The 20,972-nt window shown below is 37.5% G+C and overlaps 4 protein-coding genes across 5 annotated transcripts in view; 2 read left to right on the top strand and 2 right to left on the bottom strand.

Annotated features, from left to right (window-relative positions):
* Positions 1-850, bottom strand: part of LOC107043647 (akirin-2) — a 6,561-nt gene extending 5,711 nt beyond the window's left edge. Inside the window, exon 1 of the mRNA XM_015265225.1 lies at positions 301-850. Coding sequence (XP_015120711.1) covers positions 301-478 — 178 coding nt within the window. The 5' untranslated portion in view covers positions 479-850. The remainder of the gene's footprint in view (positions 1-300) is intronic.
* A 558-nt stretch (positions 851-1,408) lies between these two features.
* Positions 1,409-4,135, top strand: LOC107041145 (mediator of RNA polymerase II transcription subunit 19). The gene is made up of 4 exons (XM_015261555.2): positions 1,409-1,675; positions 1,745-1,901; positions 2,923-3,022; positions 3,106-4,135. The coding sequence occupies exons 1-4, from the start codon at positions 1,489-1,491 to the stop codon at positions 3,388-3,390; spliced, it is 729 nt and encodes a 242-aa protein (XP_015117041.1). The 5' UTR covers positions 1,409-1,488; the 3' UTR covers positions 3,391-4,135.
* Positions 4,136-4,537: 402 nt separating this feature from the next.
* Positions 4,538-15,705, top strand: LOC107042743 (RNA-binding protein cabeza). 2 transcript variants are annotated; one of them, XM_015263929.1, is made up of 8 exons: positions 4,538-4,643; positions 6,485-6,847; positions 7,832-7,919; positions 10,882-10,910; positions 13,222-13,355; positions 13,848-14,221; positions 15,043-15,339; positions 15,420-15,705. In XM_015263929.1, the coding sequence occupies exons 1-8, from the start codon at positions 4,631-4,633 to the stop codon at positions 15,457-15,459; spliced, it is 1,338 nt and encodes a 445-aa protein (XP_015119415.1). In that variant the 5' UTR covers positions 4,538-4,630; the 3' UTR covers positions 15,460-15,705. The 2 variants fall into 2 exon arrangements, with proteins under 2 accessions (XP_015119415.1, XP_015119409.1); XM_015263923.1 differs by having other exon boundaries at positions 10,879-10,910.
* Positions 15,706-16,158: 453 nt separating this feature from the next.
* LOC107042755 (probable Bax inhibitor 1) lies at positions 16,159-20,786 on the bottom strand. The gene is made up of 4 exons (XM_015263939.2): positions 20,517-20,786; positions 18,466-18,767; positions 16,993-17,318; positions 16,159-16,591 (listed from the first exon to the last, which is right to left on the bottom strand). Exons 1-4 carry the CDS (start codon positions 20,561-20,563, stop codon positions 16,562-16,564), a joined length of 705 nt encoding a protein of 234 aa, XP_015119425.1. The 5' UTR covers positions 20,564-20,786; the 3' UTR covers positions 16,159-16,561.
* Positions 20,787-20,972: the final 186 nt, after the last annotated feature.

The raw sequence follows: 20,972 nt of genomic DNA, 5'->3' as shown, positions 1-20,972 counted from the left end.
CCCACAACCCCATAAAATCCAAAATTCCCACAATTCCCCTCCCAAACTCCAAAAAACGACCGAAAGTTCCCCGTCCGTTACGACATTACCATATGATTTACGCGTGTGTAAATCGACCCCTCCCCCACTCCCATCCGAGGGACGCCGTGCCCCCTCGGCCAGTGACGCCCTAAATACGAGTTTTAAATCCTCCGTAGCCTCCCCCCTCCCCCTAATCACCGCGCCAAAGAAAAAGCCCCACCGAAAAAAAAGGCGAGAAAGAAAAAGAAAAGAAACATGGCCGTAGCCGATAACAATTACCAGGCGTCAATTTAGTAGCAACTTCACCGAATGGCGATGGATTCTGTTGTTTGCTTGTGGATTGACTCGATGTGCCAGGTGATACGCACATTGGAACGCATCTTCTCCGTTTGCTGGGCCTCCCATGGCTGTGAACAGGATCAAACTCGAGGGATCTCTTGAGGGTGGCGCAGGCCATGTCTAAACCGTCTTCACGATTACCACGAAACGACTAAAATTCACAAGGCGCTGTCTACGTCCCCTTCCTCTCTCTATCCGTTTTTTTTCTATCCAGAGACAAAAGGAGAGCTCTCACACACGAGGAATTCACAGACGCCTCGTTACTAAATTGCAACTAAAAATTGACTAATTGTTCGGGGAGTGGGCTCAGTCGAATCGATGGGAGAGAACGCTGAACTGCGGGTTTTACCCCAAAACAAACACTCCGGTGAAACAATATGGCAGATATTCACACGGCTCCCGCAGCTCAAAACGGTCGAGGTGAACCTCTGAGATATACGAGCCACACTCTCCTCTTGGCTGCCTCCTCAACGGTGCTTTTCCGTTTTTTCTTTTCTTTTATTTATTCTCGTCGATTGGAGGGGGTCGAGACGGCCGAGAGAGAGCCCCGATTGGTGGAATGTCGGGCGAGAACTGGGGGGAATCAAGGAGAACGGACCACTCGCCCCGTTTTCATGGGCGACAGCAGATGGCGCAGCCCCGGAATTCCCGGAATGCGCGACTTGTGGGGGATTTGGGAACCGGAAGTGGCTGAACCTTTGGAACACTGACGGGTTTTTTCATCTCAGAGTTCTGTTAATCATCGGACTGAACGGAACAGATTTAGTCCCAACCGAGTCACCATGTTTATCGTGTGTAATATTTTATGTTTACGCAATGTTCGTGGAGACGAGTCACTGAATCTGTAGATTGAGGGATTGTTGACGGTTTGGGTCTGGTGAGTTGAGTGGACTTGGGTTTTAGGATGGGTTTTAGGTATGTGGGGAGATAGTAGAGAGACGTGAGGTCGGTTTTGGCCTGCACGTAGTGCATCTGTGCTTGGGGGACACTCCTGGGGAGGAGGTTGTCTGTTTGGGGGGTTTTCGCGGTGCCCAGGGGGTTTTGGGGGCTCGGGGGGGGGACTTGGGGACTCTTTTGGGTTGGTTTATTATTTTGTGGCACGGTGGGATGAAGTAAAACAGCTGGAGGATGATGATGGGCGATCAGTTTCGTGGTAAAGTCGAGCAGTACTCGCCAAAGTCATCGCCGAGGGGTGCACGGTCACCGGTGGTATCACGACAGGACTCAACGGGAACATTAAAAACCACCATTTCACTGGGAAAGAATCCGTCAATCGTCCACAGTGGACCCTTCTATTTGATGAAGGAACCGCCTGGTAAGGGTTTTTGAGGGTTTCAGGGCGAGGGTTTGCCGAGGAGGTTTAGTGCATGGATTTTGCTTGCAGGGGAAAGCGATTTGACTGGAGCCACCAATTTGATGGCCTATTATGGCCTTGAACACTCCTACAGCAAGTTCAGTGGGAAGAAACTCAAGGAGCAGCTGTCCTCGTTTCTACCGAATCTACCTGGGATCATTGACACTCCTGGAGATCAGGATAATAGGTGATGAGCATTTTTTTTTTGGAGGGGGCGAGGGGAGGGTTTGATTTTCGAGAGAATTCATCATCCTTTGAAGCAGTTTAAAGGGACGTTTCCTAGGATCTTCGGAAATTATTATTTCTCAAGAATGAATGGATTAATAAAAAATCTTTAATTTGTTGTATTCACTAAATTGTAGAATTATTTGGCGATGTGGTAAGATTATCGAACTATTCAAAGGATTTTTTCAGGATCAAAGACGTTTTTCTTGACGTTTCTTGTCGTAATTTTAGTAAAGGATCAAATAATTCTGTAGTCTGAAATTGATAATCTGTAGTATATTCTGAAGATACAAAAATGGCTTCTTGATTTTTCTTCTTGGGGCGAACCGCTTTCGAGATAAATTTACAATTAATGATAATGCCAATTTTTTAATTCACTGCAGAGTGTTTTGATAATGTGTGAAAATGACCCAATTATCTTATTTATTAGAAAAGAATTTCAAGGCATTTTTTCTTGAGAATTTTATCACGTGCAAAATAGACACTTTGGTTTCAAGATAAATTCACAACTGAAAAAAATGTCCAATTTACTTCACGGACAATTTACTAGTAATTTTCTAGCGAGAGACATTGAATTTAATTTCAAGGCGATAGTTAAGTCAAATTTTTGAGCAAAACACGAATACTGAGCATCAAGTTATCAATTACCAATCAATTACTAATTATCAATCAATGAATTTTCCTGATTTCTATTAACTTTCACCCAATAATTGACCTGAAATTTACAGTTCCCATTGATTTTTTGAGAATGAAATTGTGAATTTTCAATGACAAAATTCCCTGAAATGTCAGTGAAACTTATCTGATAAAAATTTCCAAGAACTCTACCAGAAATTTCAGCCGAAAATTTCTAACCGTCAATACAATGAAATTATTAACTTATTCCCAGTTTATTCCTTCAATTTATTCAAAAAAATTCCATAATTAACCCACGGAATGAGCCAAATTCTCAATAGCTAATGATATTCCATCCATGTTCGTAGTTCACTGCGTTCTGTAATTGAGAAACCACCAATAGTGGGTAAGGAGCTACTCCCCCTCACAAGTGTTCAATTATCAGGCTTTCGTCTTCACCCTGGACCTGTGAGTAACCAAAATCACCGCTTAAACAGCTCAAGAGCCATCTTCCCCCCTCCACTCCACTCATTAATCTCGTTCATGTACAGTTACCTGAGCAGTATCGATACGTTAACCAAGCGCCTCAGAGGAAGCACAAGAACAAACACAAGAAACACAAACACAAACCTGGTGAAGTGCCTGCTGGCCAAGAGATAGCGGCCACTGACATAAGTGGTGCTGATACACACGAGAAGAAACACAAGAAGCAGAAGAGACACGACGAGGAGAAGGAGGCGAGGAAGAAGAGGAAGAAGGAGAAGAAACGAAAAAAACAGAAACACAGTCCTGAGCATCCTGGTGGTTTGACACCCTCTCAGCATTCCAACTCGTGATCCATAATTTTTACATCAAATCGTGATCACTGGAATCAACGTGCCGTTAATGGACTAACTATGTTTTAACTGCCTTATTTTTTCCCCTTGTAATTTATTATTCCACCTGGTTGATGGATTCATGGAGAATCTGAATTTCTGTATATCTAGCGGCCAATTGGGATTTACATGAAATTTTTTCCGTTGAGAAGAATTTGAGGTAGGAAAAGAGAAAACAATTAGAAACGTCGAAGACATATTTTTTTATTTCTAAAATGAAGAAATTGCAGCTCATTTTGAAGAAATATGTTGTCACGATATTCTTCGTTTTTTTTTCATTCGTAAACTTCTAAAAATGACCTGTGTAAAGGGTCGTTTTGGAAAATTTTGGAGTTCTAATTGGTCAGTGACATCTGAGACGTGAATTTAACGATGAATGGTGAATATTGCCTCTGGGTTTCTACGAATTGTTTTTACCAGCCATTCAGAATGATCACTTGGTGACGAATAATTTTGCAAGATAATGCGGGGGAAACTTGAATATATGAATGTCCTGAGTTTATGGGTTTAGACGAAATAATTAATAATGCGGATTCTGCTCTATTCCAAAGATTCTGCACACTCATGTAAATAAATTAAATATACAGCGGTTGGCAATGTTATTTGAAAGTGAATGTAAGAAAATTGAGGAATCGTCATAATGTTATCGATTTAAACGAGTAGTATTTATAATGCAGACATGAATAAAAATAGTTTAATTATAAAATGGCTAATTGTTATTTGATTTTCCCTTATTTATTTATTGGGCTGTTACATTAAATTTTTTAAATTTCTAAAATAAAGAAATTGCGGCTGATTGTGAAGGATTATATTGTCTCGATATTTTTCATTGTTTCACATGAGACACTGGGTTAAATCCTGATTTTTAAACATTTCTTCTTTGAAAAACCAAAACGATAATTAAATTGAGAAAAAAGTTAGAATTCCGAATCTAATCGAGTTTTTGCAGTTTTCAATAATCTTTGAATTTACCGTAAGGGTAGAGCTCCTTTAATCAATGTGTTCAACGCGATAGATTTTCATTTGAACCAAACGGGAAGTACCAACGGCGTCAAAATACCCGACATCCGTTATGCGCTCATCGTTCTGCGCTTAAACGTTGCTTCTCCCCCGGCGTCCACTACGTCGCTCCCTCAGACCCCACTGGTTCCCGCCATTACGTGGGTCTTGACGTCGTGCTTTCTTCAACTACGTCGACACCATGACGGACAATCGTAAGTACCCGCAAATATTTCACTCCACCGTCTCTCCCCGCTAATAATTCATTCGGAGAAATTTTGTCCGGTGTGTCCACGTGCCCGGAACACCGACGAGAAACATCAACAAACACGGAAGTCTCGCGTGACGCTTGGGTGTCTCGGGTTCCGATTCCACGCACCCGGTCCACCCCGGAAAATCATGCGAATGTCTTCTCTGGGAAATTTCATACGTTCCCGTGGCGAGGAAGGGCTCAAGCCCATTCCAAAATCGGGGAATTAATCGCCTCATCGATGACCTCATTCGAACTATTGCCTAGCGTCCTATCTGATGAACCGATCGATAATTTTTGCTCCTCCATTTTTTCCCAATTGTTTTTACACATGGATGGCTCCTATGATCCACTCAAAATTAACGGGAACGTGAAATTGGCTGGCGATTGAGTCTTATCAAGTCGGTTATTCAATTCTTGGGGTTCATGATTCACTTTTTTTATTATTGATTCGCGAGAAGGTTTTAAGCCTTTTTTTTCACATCAATATTCTGAAATTCGACAACATGAATTTTTTGTCGGCACAAAAAATCCAAGAAAAGAACACTAACAAATTCCTGTTCAAGAATTGAGGTCAAGAAAATTCCAAAAAGAATAAGCTATTCGGAAAAATGAGGGTGAAAGGAAATGAAGGCTTTTGATTTTTCCAATGCTCATTGTTCAGGAACAGATTCTTCAATTGAGATTAATTGAGGCTCATCACAGAGGGAAACAATTGTATTTTCCATGAGAAAAAAATTAAGGGGAATGTGAAATTAGCTAGCGATTGAATCTTATCAAGTTGGTTATTCAATTCTTGGGGTTCATGATTCACTTTTTTTATTATTGATTCGCGAGAAGGTTTTAAGCCTTTTTTTCAAATCAACATCCTGAAATTCGACAACATGAATTTTTTGTCGGCACAAAAAATTCAAGAAAAGAACACTAACAAATTCCTGTTCAAGAATTGAGGTCAAGAAAATTCCAAAAAGAATAAGTTATTCAGAAAAATGAGGGTGAAACGAAATGAAGGCTTTTGATTTTTTTCAATGCTCATTATTCAGGAACAGATTCTTCAATTGAGATTAATTGAGGCTCATCACAAAGGAAAACAAATGTAATTTCCATAGGAAAAAAAAATTAACCGAAACGTAAAATTGTGTCACTTTTTGGTTATTTCTTCGAATGAAGTTTTTATTTGTCAATATCTTCAAATTAGACAGTATGAATTTTTGGTCATCTCAAAATCCACGAAAAAAAGCCCTAAAAATTTATCAATTGAGTTTAATTGGAGCTCATCACAAAGAACAATTGCCTTCTCCATGAAAAAAAAAACGGAGCATTCGACTTCGGCGAATCTAGAGGTCTGCAAATATTAAGTCACATGTGAACTCCTTCGCAATTGAAAAAAGTTTGCTGATAAGATCATTTCAGTAGCGAAATAGTAAAATTGTTCAACTCGACTTATCTTCCAGTTGTGTTTTTGAGGAATATTTCCGAATCTAAGGGAGATATCGAAATTTTCGTAACTACATTTGTTGCAGCTCTCAATCGGCTCTACAAAAAAGGTGGTAACAAAAATTTTGCTATCTCCCTTAGATTCCGAGATATTCATTGAAAACTGGTCAATAGTCAAAATTGACTTGTACCGTTTTACTACTTCGCTACTGATTTGACCCTTAAACCCTCAACAATCCCCTGAATATCCCCTGAATATTTTGGGGCCGACAATTCCGTTAGTTTCATCGTCATGTACATCGGGCTAATCACGATAAAAAAAATTACCAGAAAAGTCATAAAGGGCAATTTCCCCGTTGACTTTTCCAGAATATTCAAGTTATCAGCAGCAAGGCTACAGCCAATACAGCCAGCCCCCACCGAGCGGTGGACAAGATACATCGTATCCTCCACCAACATCGGGCGGTGGCAGCTACAATCAGTACAGCCAGCCTCCCCCGACCGGTGGTAGCTACGGTAACTACAACAGTTACAGTACCTCCACCGCTCAGGATTACAACCAGACCCAGGGACAGGGTGGCTACACCCAGGGAAGCTACGGAGCTACCTCTGGTAATCAGAGCAGTGGAGGCGGTGGTGGCAGTACTGGTGGCAATAATTACGGGGGAAGCAATTACGGAGGTAATTCAGGGGGTGGATATAACCGTGGCAGCTCTGGAGGAAGTTACGGAGGTAATTACAACCGAAAACATCTCATTTCTCTTGTTTATGAATAATTATCACGCATAATTATCACTTCCGAATGAATTCGTACATCTCATGAATCAGTTAATTAATTGAGTGAATCACTTGTTAGTTGTGTGATATTTCATTGGAATATAAATTATCTTTGGTTTCTTTATATCCTTAAAACACTGTTTTCTCTGGAAAAAACAGTCAAACTTTTTATTTATTTGGACCTGGGAATGCCAAAAAAAATTGTACACATTTTTTTCGTAATATAAAGGATGAAGATGCAATGTAAAAACTTTGAAAGATTGCATGATTGAAGCTCCTGATTGACCTCGACTCTTGAATTTTTCAAAAATTAGCTGATTAACACCGTTATTCTCTTATTTTTGATACATGAAACTGCAATTTTTTAACTCCATTCGTACAGGTGATGTTCAATGAGTTCTGGTTTTAGAATAACCTAAGACAAACTCACTCATTTATTTAAGGAAGAGGAAAGATAATTGATAAATTGCATATCTGATTGCCAATAAAAAATAAAAATAAGAAACGAAATGAGAAAGAAAACAAGAAAAATATTTGCAATCAAGGGTTCTTAATTTTATTCATATCCAAAAAAAACTCTGTATTCATTTCTTCTTTCTATTCATTAAAATCGAATTAATATTCTTTGGTATTGTATCTTGATTCGGAGAAAAAATGAATCTTTTTCTACAATCACATGAATAACAATTTCTTCGCGACTAAAAAAAAAGAACAAGACATGGCCCAAAGATATTTTAATAACTTGAAAAACACAAGAAAATAATAATTCATTATTATAATTTTATAATTTCGCAAGCCAAGTTAATCATGAAATATTCCCAAGTCTAGCATTTATGAGAATAGATTTTTGACCGAAAAAGTTTCTCATAATTTTAATAAAGCACAGTACCACACATTTAACAAAACTTGAAAAATTCATAATAATAATAATGTTCCCAGGACAAAGCGGAGGTGGTGGTGGCGGTGGTGGTGGGCGTTACAGCGACCGTGGGGGTTACGACCGCTCGAGCGGTGGCGGTAGTTATAAGTAAGTTTTCCATTTTTAGCCCCAACTATTCCTTCTCACGTCGAATGTCGAAAATTCATTTTAAAAAAAGAGATGAAATGCAACAGCACTTCTCTCTGGAGACTAAACATCTTCGGTGATCATCAAGTAGGTGTCCTGTATATTATCTAAACTTGATAACAAATGTTCAAACATTTGAATTCATGAATCATGCAAAGAAAAAAAACAATTCTGGTTCACCTGCCATTTCGGCGTTAATGTGTTTGAAGTGTGCCTACAGGTTTTTGTTTATCGCACAGGTATAACTGGTTTATAATGAAAAAGGTAATGATAACAGGTTGTATACGACAAATGACGTAAAAAATGTGGTTCAAGTTAATGACACGATCGGGAATCACCGAGGTAATTGTGATAATTCAACTCTTGGTGGTGATTTAACAGATAAGGTTCGGTAGAACCTTGAGTATCATGGCTAGAGGGATTCAGGTGTGGAGAATCCTGTTACCAATTTTAATCAATTTTTCCCATTTGGGGTAAGCAGACCAATAGATAGACGGTTAAGAGGAATTGCGGTTCGTCGAGGTACCAAAAATTGAAAGTCTGGGGTCGTGGGGGGGACTGGTAGGGTGGATGGGAATTATTATAAGTCGAACCAACAACTCCCCGATTAATTCCTTTTCTTGCTCATTTATCAGAAGACAAAGTTGCAAAATTCCGAAAAATTCTTATTCGAATAACTATACAACCAAGGGGATTCAGCTGGAATTTCACTCCAGTCGTAGTCATACAACACCGCATCGATTGTGACGAGAACAATTGAATTCCATCGTTTCTTCAGGAGAAATAATCGAATTTGTGTTAAAAAAACTAATTTTGTCAACTTTTTTTCATCAGTTTTATTGCAAAATCGAGAAAACGGTTGAGACAATGTTTTTCGGAATGTAATCAGCTCTAAGTGACATGGAAACGCATGGATGGCGTGAAAGAAAATTAAATCGGACCGTTCGTCCCAGAGAAATCACCCTAAAAACTTAATAGAAAAGTTCTGAAGGTCATGAAACGTGAAGACATCATGACATTTTCTGTTTCGATTTTCGGGGCCTTACAATAACTACCCGATATAAATCAGGAAGTTAGTAAGTTGCGTAAATGAGCCAACGATATGTTAGGTTACTATACTATACCTAGGTTGTTATACAATGTTAGGTTTCTATACCTAACATAGTATATTTCAGTACAAGTGTGACAGATTTTTCAACTTCCCGTCTCACATGTGTCGAACTATAGTTTTTGTCAGTGATCTCACATTCAACGAGTGGGGAACTGTGGCTTTTTTCGTTTACAAGTAAACGAAAAGACTTTTCATGTCAAAAGCAGTGACAAAAAATTATTTGAAGAGCGAACAGCGAAGAAATAGATGCTAAAATGACAAAAAAGAAGATGCAACGCAAACACTCAATAGATAGACGACTGGATCAGAGGATAGATCCACTCAAAATGTCAATCGATAAAGAGAAATATTCATCGTCAATTATAGCAGTTCAATTCCTGTTTTACTATATTCATTTAAAAATTCTGAATAAGGTGAAACCGTCTATCTTCTGGTCGGTGTTGATCTATTGGTCTGCTTACCCTATCCATCACTTGAATGCACCATCATAATCTGCCACAATGACTACTATCATTTGTGCAGAGATATCGTAACGAATGATAAAAACAGCTGAAAAGATCGTGTGACCATTGACGATTTTGTATCGCCACTCGGTGCTTGGTATCCAGCTCAGGCTCGTTGATACACTTTCTACTAGAAATTAACAGTATAAAATATGTGCTGTGGACTCTACCCTCTGTTTATACCTCGTGGAGAATTTTTACTGGTAATGGAAAATAATGCGTTTTCGGCTCCACTTGTTTTGTGGTTTCATTGAGACTATTAGAATCTGGTTTATTGGAGTGGAAGGATATCTCGGTGGTACAGTCCCTGAGTACATGAATGCGTGGGGAGGAAAATTTGAAAAATGACACTGCTGTTTACTGAAATAAATTTTTTTATGCCATTTTATTCAATCATTCATTCATTTATTCACTTTTCCAATTTTCTATTTTTTTTTGTTATGAAAAATGCCGTAAATCCACTTCAAATTTCAATATTTTGAATACAAATTTTATAAAAATGTTGTAATTTTTTTCTAGTTATTGCATTTACTAGAGGTTTTAGTAAAATTCTCATAAAATTGCATAAATTTTCAATGATTGACATTATTGGAAATTACTGAACAATTCTTTTGGTGAATATTCTTTTCACGTCACATTTTTCTCTACAATTTCAATAAACTTGAGTTGAATTTGCTCACACATGTAAAATTACGGTTTCTTGGTAGAAAATTAGTTGTTCAATTGATCATCGACTGAAAATAACTACTATAAAACTGAAAACCTGAATGGAATAAAATAGACACTTATTTCAATGTTGAAAACTCCTTAAGTTCTTGACGAAATAGAATAATTTGTTTGCAATCCAACAAAATTTTCGGAAACTAATGAAGTCTCCTTTTATCCCGCGTCATAGGCAGAATTATTTCTAGTATTTCGTCATATCAACAGGTTCGACAAACTCGAACATTTGCTCATGAAGCCCTGAAAAATATACCTCCTCTTCGGGACTGTTCCACTGGGATATTCTTATATTGGACAATCGTTAGTTGTAATCACAGAAGGTAAACCTGCATGCTGACACCAATAAATCAACGGACTGCAACTTGTTACTTGACATAGTATAAGATAATGTTAATTTGATCGAAAAAAAAAAACAAAAAAAAATATGGTGACAGACATTTAGACAGTAGGTAACCATCAAGAGAAAGGAATGAGAAGGGGTTGGCATTGAATCAACGATATGAAAAAACACATCAACGATCGAACTGATCGAGTCTGTCCCCCCATGAGTCGTCTCATTGGTATATCTGCTTCTGTGTTTTAGCAGTGGCGGTGGCCGTGGTGGTTATAACAAAGGTAAATGCACCAGATCGTACTGTACTGATCTGGTGCTTATTCACGCATTCAATCTAATATTTTTAAAGATTCAACATTTTATCAATTAATACTCGGTTACTTTTATTATATGAAAGGGCTGCCACATCGCGATTGTGTTATTTTAAGGATACAATTGATTATTCGGAATACTTCGAGTGACCCATTACACGCAATAGTTTCTTTATTTTTTTTTTTAATGTTATGCTTTGCATCAAGATCTTGCCTGCAGGAATTGTAATTCTTATTTTATAATTCGAAATTGTCAACCATGAATTAACAAATAATTTCTTATTTGATCCAAACAATTATTGTTGTCTTCATCAACAACATGAGGATAGAAAAACTCAATACTTGTGAGAATGCCATAAATTAAGTCATTTAGAATTTTTTCTGGAAATCTAAAGGGACTAACTTTTGGCTGCTATTGTCTGCGGATTTATCTTAATTTGAGTATTTGGAGCTCAAGAAAAAGAAAAGAGATACTTGAATTATACATTTCGAACAGGGAACTTGCATGAATAAAAAAAAATTTCCTACAAGCATTAAATTTTTTTACCCACATGAATATTGCGATTTTCAGGTCGATTTGACACTAAAAAATATTGCAAGCCGTGAAAGTTCAATATTTTCCTAAATGTTCAGTCTATTGAGAATTTAAGCTGTAATTGAAGCATCAATAATCGCCCACCGTAGAAAACATGAGTACATAAAAAAATTCCATGAACATTTTGATCTCAAATTGCACCCAAATTCGCACAATCGAAAATTCGAATGCAATTCCTTGAGAGAGGGTTTGAATGCAAAACATCTGATCCATTAAAAAATGAAGGAACTCTCTTGTGTGTAACAGTCCATTTGTCAACAAAATACTGCATCGGTGTTGAAGTATGCCGTTTATTAATGATCGATTCGTCAATCAGTGGTGGCTAATTCTAGTATTGAACCCAAGCTGGATCGAAACAGCAACTAGAATGAGTATGAAACCCTGAAAGTTTCGCATTTTTATAACAAATCGTATTACGAAGCGACTGGTGTGCTCGATATGTAGAGCAATGCAAGAGTTCCTCATTACGTCAGAGGTGTATTTTTGGTATATTATTTATTCAAATGGTTTATTATTACGACGATGGAGCCCTTTTATATGCAACTGCAACCTTGTGTTGGATTACGATGAGATACTTAGTCGAAATTCATTTGGTGTTTTTTGGCGGTACATTAACTGCGGGAGGTATTTTTTTTTTTAATTCAACATGGTTATATCATTGGTATTTTTATATTCACGTTATGGAGAGTATCGAGGAATATGAAAGTGATCAAATTTAAGTGGATATGTAATGTTAATACTAGGCAGGGTAACAGATGTGTGATTTAAAACCGAATATTTAATGGTAAAGACAAATTTTTACAATTTTATTGTAAGAGAATTGTTGGTGGGTAAAAGAGTTAACAGTGACTCGGTGAATGGGTCGGTGAAACTTAAATACAGGGCATGTGGTAAAATATTGTCATGAACAAGCCATGACCATTGGAATGACAACGATGGGTGTTGATCGATGATTTATTTAAATCAATGGTAGAGGATTTTGGCTGGAGATGAACAAATTTTTTATTGTCATCGTAATGATGTTTTTGAGTTTATCATGGTCGATGTGCTGTTTCACGCGTACGAAGAAGCTTTGTGGAAAACGCTAGGGAATTTTTTAGAAAATTCTGGTGGATTTCGATTGAACTTTCTATTAGCTTTTGGCGGATTCTATTGAAGAATTTATTCTTCAGATGGAAATGTTCAGTGGAAAATATTCTATAGAAAAATCTATAGGATTTTATTTTTCTGTGCAACTTATTCTATTCAGACATCTTCTATAGGAATTACTCGGGTCATATTTTTCAAGTTTTTTTTTTATGAAAGAAGAAAAATGAAGTAAAACTAGGAAAATTCATGTCGAGGAATCCGTATAAAATTGTCTTTATGGAGAAAGTTGTATTGAAAGATGAAATTTTGTGAAATATTTTCTATGCAAAGCTGCAAAATTCTGCAACAGAATTTCCTATTAAATTTTCCAGGTTTTTTTCATGAGATTTTCTCGTGCGTGCATAACTGTACAAAATGTTTGCTTATTTATTTTCGATAAACCGCGGGTTCACGTTGCTTTGGAGAAAATTATTGTAGTTATTAGGGCAATAGTAGAGTTTTTTTCATGAACTGTCGATCCTGGTAGGGCTGTTGAGAGATTGAGAGGTTTTTCAAGGATTACTGGTTATGGGATTTTTAATTGTGGCCGCGTTGCAGGGGGCTTTGGTGACCGGAATGGCGGCAATGACGGGATGGTCGTGCAAGAGGACACTATTTTCGTTTCGGGAATGGATCCAGGGGTCTCTGAGGAGGAAATTTGTCAGCATTTTGGGGCTATTGGGATCATCAAGGTGAGGAATTGGTGACATGACAATAATTACGCGAGCCGAATGGAAAATTATCGTTCCTCCAATAGATAACTGCAGTAAAATTTACAATATTTCAAGTTTAAATTTCATGAAAATGTAATTTTTAGGAAGAATCCCCTTTGAAAAAATTGAATTCTAAGTTAAAATAAAAAGAGAGTTGGAATTTCACGAAAATTCTGACATTTTTTTACGAAACTTACTGCATTCTTTATCAGAACTTTGTCATTTTCGAAAAAAAAAATTTTTCATAAAATTGCATCTATCCCAATTGGATTCTTAGATATTAAAAAAAATCTTCAAAGCTGACTGACAAACTCTACTAAAGATTAGAATATTTCAAGTTAATGTTTCACGAAAATATTGTGATTTTTACCATATTTATTGCATTCTTTATCATAACTTTGTTAATGTTTTCTTAAAAAATAAAAAATTGTCGCCAATTCTTCTTTCTGAATCGCATCATCTTCCTTCCAGAACGATAAGCGCACTGGCAAACCAAAGATTTGGGTGTACAGAGACAAGAACACCGGCAAGCCGAAAGGCGAAGCAACGGTGACGTACGACGATCAGGATGCAGCACGCTCTGCGATCACTTGGTTTGACGGCAAGGATTTCAAGGGTTGCACGATAAAAGTGCAGATGGCTCAGCACAAGAGCAACTGGCAGGGAGGACGCGGGGGTGGACGAGGTGGTGGCACAGGCGGTGCTCCTGGTGGTGGTGGGCGTGGGAGGGGAGGTTTTGGAGGTCGCGGGGGTGGAGGAGACAGGGATGGGGGCGATCATCATCGCGGCGGCGGTGGGGGAGGAGACGACAGGAGAGACTCCGGTGGTCGCGGAGGCGATTGGAGGTACAGCTCTTCATTATATTGTTACGAATTGCTAATCAATTAGATTCTGTCATGACTACATTCTTCATTTTCCTTGAAACCTTTCTTCTGCAATTCACATCTCTTATTTGTTATTCTTCATCTTCATTTGTTATTCTTCTTTCCTCCGATTCAAATTTTATCAATTCATTCTCCTGTTCGTCCCATTTTTCTCTATTTAAAATTAATTAATTTTAGATTGATTACACACACGAGTTTTTCGTTGATTTTGCAGTTTTACTGGAATTGAGGGTTTAGGATGTTTTTATTTTCAGTGTTCAGAACTGAGAAACCAATTTATGAATTGAGCTCAGGCTAGGGTCCACATTAAAAGGAAGAATTATATGTTTTGTGGAGGAACAATCCGTCCATTTCATAAAAAACTCAATGAGTCATTAAAATTTCCACAATACATTTTTGAATGTTAGAAATAGACTTGAAATTTCATGGATAGTTTAGTAGTAATTTTCAGGAAATCGATATTGGGCTCGATTTGAGGAAGAATAATTAATAAAATTCAAACTTTTAAACAAGAATTTTGAACCTTATTTGAATTTTCAATTAATTAAGAATTCAGGAATTTATCTATCTGAACTTTCTTGATTCCTATTACCTCCCATAGAATAATCGGACTGAAATTTAACCTCCCAATTGATTTTTTTAAATAAAATTGCTTGAAATTTCAGTGGAACTGCCACTTGTCAAAAATTCCCACAGTCTACCGAAAATTTCAGTAAAAAATTGTCGGCCATGTAATGAATTCCTATTAATTTTTCATCATTTTGTTAATTTCCAATCGCCAGATGTACAAATCCCGACTGCGGAAACACAAACTTCGCCTGGCGTGACGAGTGCAACCTCTGCAAAAGCTCGAAACCAGAAGGTGCAGGAGGTGGTGGTGGTGGTGGTGGCGGCGGAGGTGGCCGAGGAGGTCGTGGTGGAGACAGAGGTGGACGAGGTGGTGGTGGATTCAGGAATGATCGTGGTGGACGTGGTGGTGGCGACCGAGGTGGCAGAGGCGGGGGTGGAGGATTCCGTGGGGGTGACAGAGGTGGCAGTGGAGGACGTGGACGTGGAGGGCCCATGCGTGGAGGTGGCGGGTCAGTAGTAACTCCCATCGATTCACAACTCACCCCCATCCCCATTAACTATTAATAAACATTCCTTCGTATTTTTTTAGACGCGGCGACAGGGACAGGGATCGCCAGCGCCCGTATTGAGCAGCCAATTAATGATGGCAATTGCTCGCATCTACGATGACAGAATGTGTAAATTTTCTTTTAACGATAACACGAAGTTTCAATGTGTTATCGTTATTACATCTACATTAGTATTTACTCCATCACTTTTCATACATGAAGGACTAATCGATTACACATGATTTTTCTTTTTTTTTTCATAACGAGTTGTGTAATGTATGTGTAAAGACTAGATTTTAATAAAGTGAAACACATAATATAGACAAACAGTGGTCTTCGTTTATTAATTTTATTGCCAATAAAAAATAACAAATAGCTAAATTGTTATAGAATGAAGTAATTGACTATTTACCCTGTGTGTGAGTATGGAATGGGACTGAATGTATAGTCTTTTGTGTGATTGCAGTTTGTTCTCTTTTCTGCGCGAATGTAAGACTTCGAACTCGCAAGACGTCGAACTTCTTTATTCAATTGATATACTGCCCCTTTAACCTGGATTAAACTTCCCATTCACTTCGATATTTCAATAAGGTTATAATAATATTTAATGACGAATTGTTATGTCTACACGAGGAAAAAATGTAGAAACGATCGCAATCGGAAGTATACATTGATGATAATTTGAAATAATTGACAATTCGTTATTGAATATGAGAAAAAAATACTCGACTCCTGAAATAAAATAAGTACATAGAATTGAAACAACCACAGGATAAATTATTTATGATAAATTTATTAGATTGATTGATAAGTTGAAAAATATTGTATTATAATAAACCTCATAATTTAATAATTACAGTACGTGTAAATTCAAAGAGAAGAAACGGAACAATTGACACGGGATAATTTACGGAATTTTTATCTTTACAAAATAAAGAGAAGAGTAATGCTCGGCAATCTCACTGGCTCGCGAATATTCATCGAAAACATATTCATTAGTCACTCGTTAACCAAGTATAAACAAGTTTGTTTATCGTAGTAAATCTAGTATCCTCTTAATTTTTCGCGGTTTATTATTTTAAATATGAATTAAAGTAGATATATGTATAATAGAAAGGATGAAGACCTCTATAATGGATTTACTCGAATGTCGGTGACACCTCTCGATTTTATCACGCTTTTATTATTGCTTGCGTTTGCGCTTCGACTGCTCCTGGAAAATAACAAAATTGGAAAACATTGATTTACATTTTTTTAGATTGATATGGCGAGGAATTTTCAGGAGAAAATTTCGATGAGAAATTTCATGATTGAAATTTCAAAGAATAAACAATTCAAATTATTGAATTGTTAAATGTGAAGGACAATTCTCAAAAAAAAGTCTAGATGTTTTTCTTATAAATTTAGCGGTTAAAGAAATGAATAGAGTTATTTACAACAGTTTTAGAAAAAATTGATTTCATTTTAAAAATTCTGATCTCCGTGTCAGAGACAAAACAATTGTAAAGATTTTTTTTCCTCATGAAAATGTAATTCTGCCTCAAACTCAAAGATATTCATGAAAAAATCGAGTTTAATGACTAAAAAATGGTTTTAAAATTATGTGTTAACTACCTTGATTTCCAGAATTTCGAGCAAGTAACGGAATACCCTGAAGAGGTCAATGAACAGCTCGAGTGAGTGACCAATGAAGTCCTTGCTGCCCATGTGGAACTTCTCGACGATCAGCTGAGTATCGAAGATGATGAAGAGACACATGAGGGCGAGACCCAGATACAGTTGAGCTTGGTAGACGAAGAATGAGCGCAAGAAGATGTTGGAGAGCAGCAGGAGAATGGCGATGTTGGACAAGCCGATGAGAGTGCCTCCTAGGTACAGCCACTGGCCCCGAGGGGCGTACAGCGCGGAAATGCTGAACGAGACGAAAACAACGGTCGATCCTGAAGTTGAAAGTTGGGAATAAAATATCGTTAATTAGGCAACAAAGTTCGTCGCCTGTTTCTTTCGTTTACTTGGGGAGTGAACTTATGCGGGAAGTTTGCAGTGAGGGTGATGGTATATTTCAATATTGATGCGAGGAAAATGCGTTGTCACGCGAAGTAGAGAAAATTCTGGAAAGTTTGATTTCAAGGTTTTTGTGGGGGGGCCTTTTCGTCGTGCTTTCAATACGAAAAATCTAGAAATCTCAGGATTGTTCTGTGGAGCTGAGCAGGTTGCTGGAATGAATCCAGAGTCCCGACGTAGAGCGCAATTGAATTTATATTTTTACAATTGAGTTTTCCTTTTTACACTGGTGAGTAGAGAGTAAGTTGTACATGTTTTTTCCTGGAGGAGTCATTGTTTTTGAATTCTCGGAAATTCACAAAATAAAATACTGAAAATATGAATTTACGATGGGTACGCACTTAGTCTGCTCCTGATCGTCACGGTGAGAGGTTACACTTTCATTGTGGTAAAATAAGTTAAAATTTGATTAGTTAGTTGAGCGAGTGAAAATTTAAATGAATTGAAAAATGGATAATTAATTATTAATAATAACTAATTAATTTTTATTTTTATTGGTCATTATAATATCACATTTTTGCTTCCTACATCGCAGATAAAATGTGTGTTTTAAATTGCCATAAACACGAAACAATCCACAAATTTCTGGATTTGATATCTTTTTCCCATTTCCTCAGTTTTTTCCACATTGTTTGATAATTAATAATTTTCCATCGAAATGATTTGAGATTAACAATGAATCAACTGAAAAATTCCCAGATAAGTTGACCATTAACAAAAATATCGAGTATGACTCATCGTTTGTAAACGTTTTCCTCCATTTTTCGTCGTTTCAAAGTTCATATTTCCATAAAAAGAGCGAAAACTTCCAGAACTTTTCAGTTTCACCAACTTGCTCACGATTATGTATTTTATTTGTTCCATAGCAGATAAAATTTACGTTTAAAGTTCTCCTCAACATAAAAAAAAACCTAGGAAATTCCAGAATTCAATGCCTCCCTCAGTGCCAGAGGTTTGAGTCTCTCCTTCAATTTCCTACTCTAGAATTCCCCAAAAAAATGACGTCAACCCCATGAAACTCACCAACGAGTGCAGTGACAATGATGCTCGGGTCAACGCTGATGACAATCTCCAGAAGAGGACCCAATCCGAGACCCGAGAGGAATGCGAATCCCAGGAGATACCCGAGCCGAAGCTTCTGATTTTTCCCATTGTCGGGCGTCACCGCCAGGGCGATCAACAGCCCCAGGGCGCCCAGAGAACTCAAGAGACTCGCCTCGAGGAGATCCGTGAACAGGTGCACACAGGCACCAGTCCCTGCTGCCAATGTTGACATTGCCAAACACCCGTAGACATTCTTGAGGTGTTGCCGTAGCGGTGCCTCCCTATCGACACAAAAACAGTCCAATAAATTATTGCGAATACGTCAGCTACTTAATGCTCAACTGAAGGCCGATGTAACTCTTAATGAGTCCAACACGTCTTCACTATCAGCTGCGTCTTATCGGGGAAATACGAGGAATGCCACTCAATACGTTCGTGCTTCGCATAAAAACAGTGGAAATGATAATCATCGTGTAACGTGTACGGAAAAATGAAGAATCAATTTTTGTTGATAACTCGTGAATAAATTTATCAATTTTAGTAACAAACAAGGGGATAAATCGACATTTTTTTCACAGAAAAAAGCCCAGAGAAACAGTTTATTTAAAACTCAGAGAAATAGTTTACTTGAGTTAAATAAAGGGGATTATTTGGATAGGTCGTAATGAAGCTTTATTCAACCTTGAACTTGATTTTTATTTGGATTTCTATTCATATTAAGTAAATCAGCAGCGAAGTGTAAAACGGTACAAGTCAATTTTGACTATTGACCAGTTTTCAATGAATATCTCGGAACGTAAGGGAGATATCAAAATTTTGGTTATAACCTTTTTTGTAGAGCCGATTGAGTGCTACAACAAATGTAGTGACAAAAATTTCGTTATCTCCTTTAAATTCGGAAATATTCTTCAAAAACTTAATTGGGAAATAAGTCGACTTAAACCGTTTTACCACTTCGCTACTGAATTGCTTTGATGATTTTAATAAACAATTTATTTGAATTCTTCTTGAAACATTATTGCAACAAATGAAAAAATAAAAAAAATAGTTTCATTTGATTGGATTGAAGTAAAGTTCTCAAAAATTCCGGAGTTCAGGAACAAATTCATTAATGTTCATAAGAAACAATCGAATAAAACAACGTTTTTCTATCGTTTGAGAAGTTACCCGGCGAAATGGTTTATTTGAATCAAACAAACGGGTTTATTTAAATATCTCGTAATGCAGCTTTTATTCGACCTTGAACTTGACTTTTACTTGCGTTTCCCTTCATATCAAGTAAATAGTTAATTTAATACGAACAAATTGTCCTTCACAAAAAAAGAGTTGATTAATTAAAAATGAAACAATTATGTAGAAGATTTATTTAAAATCCTCTTGAAATACTGTTGAAAAAAATGAAAAAAACATCACACAGAGTTTTACTAGATTCACACTGTTAGTGTCATTTCCCTGGGAGTAGGGCAAGTGAGGTAAAATGGACCTCTTTGAATTTCCAATAATTCCCGACCAAACCATACGATTTGAATGACTCAGGTCTCATTTTAAAGCCCAAAAAAATACCTACAAAATACAAAAGGAAAAAACCCCTTCTCACCTGTTTCGACTCAGAACTGAAATAATCAATCAAGCTCAGTTCAGACTAATTACAAAGACCAGGAAAAATGCTTTTCATAAAAAAAATTCTCGCATTCTGCCCCACTCCCGCCATTGAAGGAGCACTTCCCCTCCTTCAATCCACAACTCATGAATTATTGAAATAAAAAAAGTCAGGAGCGTCCACTCTCTTCGAAATCACCCAATGACTCGACCCAATCAGCTTTCTGTTTTTCGTTACATCATCGACAAAAATTGCCAAAAAAAACGTTCAGGAGCATCCCCTCCAACCCCGAAGATAATTGATCCGAGCTGCCCCATCTGTTCCCCAGCGGACATAAACAAATAATCTATTTCCCCAAAAACGCGTTCTGATAACGATTTTTCTTCTCGTTCTTGCAAAATAAAATGAGTAGGTACTGGGGATTACTTACAGTCTGTTGGTGAAGGAATTGACGAAATTAGTGATTCCTACAGCCATAGTTTAGCCACAATGAGTCCACTGATGCTGATGATATAACAAACAATTTAGTCAACACACAATAACCGATAACAAATTGGTAGCTCGTCACGTCGTGCGTTTAATTTACTTCTGTTTCGAGAATGATCATGAATCGCGAGAGTGGTGGGCTTTTGGGGACACGTCAGTATATTCCTGTGCGTAAATTTCGTACGTTACTCCGATTGGTTAAGACACCTCAAAGGAAGCGTCAGCTTTTGAGAGAGGGAGACGGAGAGATGTGAGTTTGTGGGATGAAGTGAGAGGGAGGGAGAGGGTCTTCAGGAAGGTGGTGGCTTCTGGCCCCCCCGCCCCAGGGGTTTTTACTGGTGGATCCGGCGGAATGATAAACGCAAAGCCAATGACACGGGTGCCAACCACATTCGAGTCG

This window comes from Diachasma alloeum, unplaced genomic scaffold (genome assembly GCF_001412515.2).
Source record: "Diachasma alloeum isolate Michigan unplaced genomic scaffold, Dall2.0 Dall_scaffold_00179, whole genome shotgun sequence".
Lineage (NCBI taxonomy): Eukaryota > Metazoa > Arthropoda > Insecta > Hymenoptera > Braconidae > Diachasma > Diachasma alloeum.
This window is presented reverse-complemented; position numbering and strand designations above follow the sequence as displayed.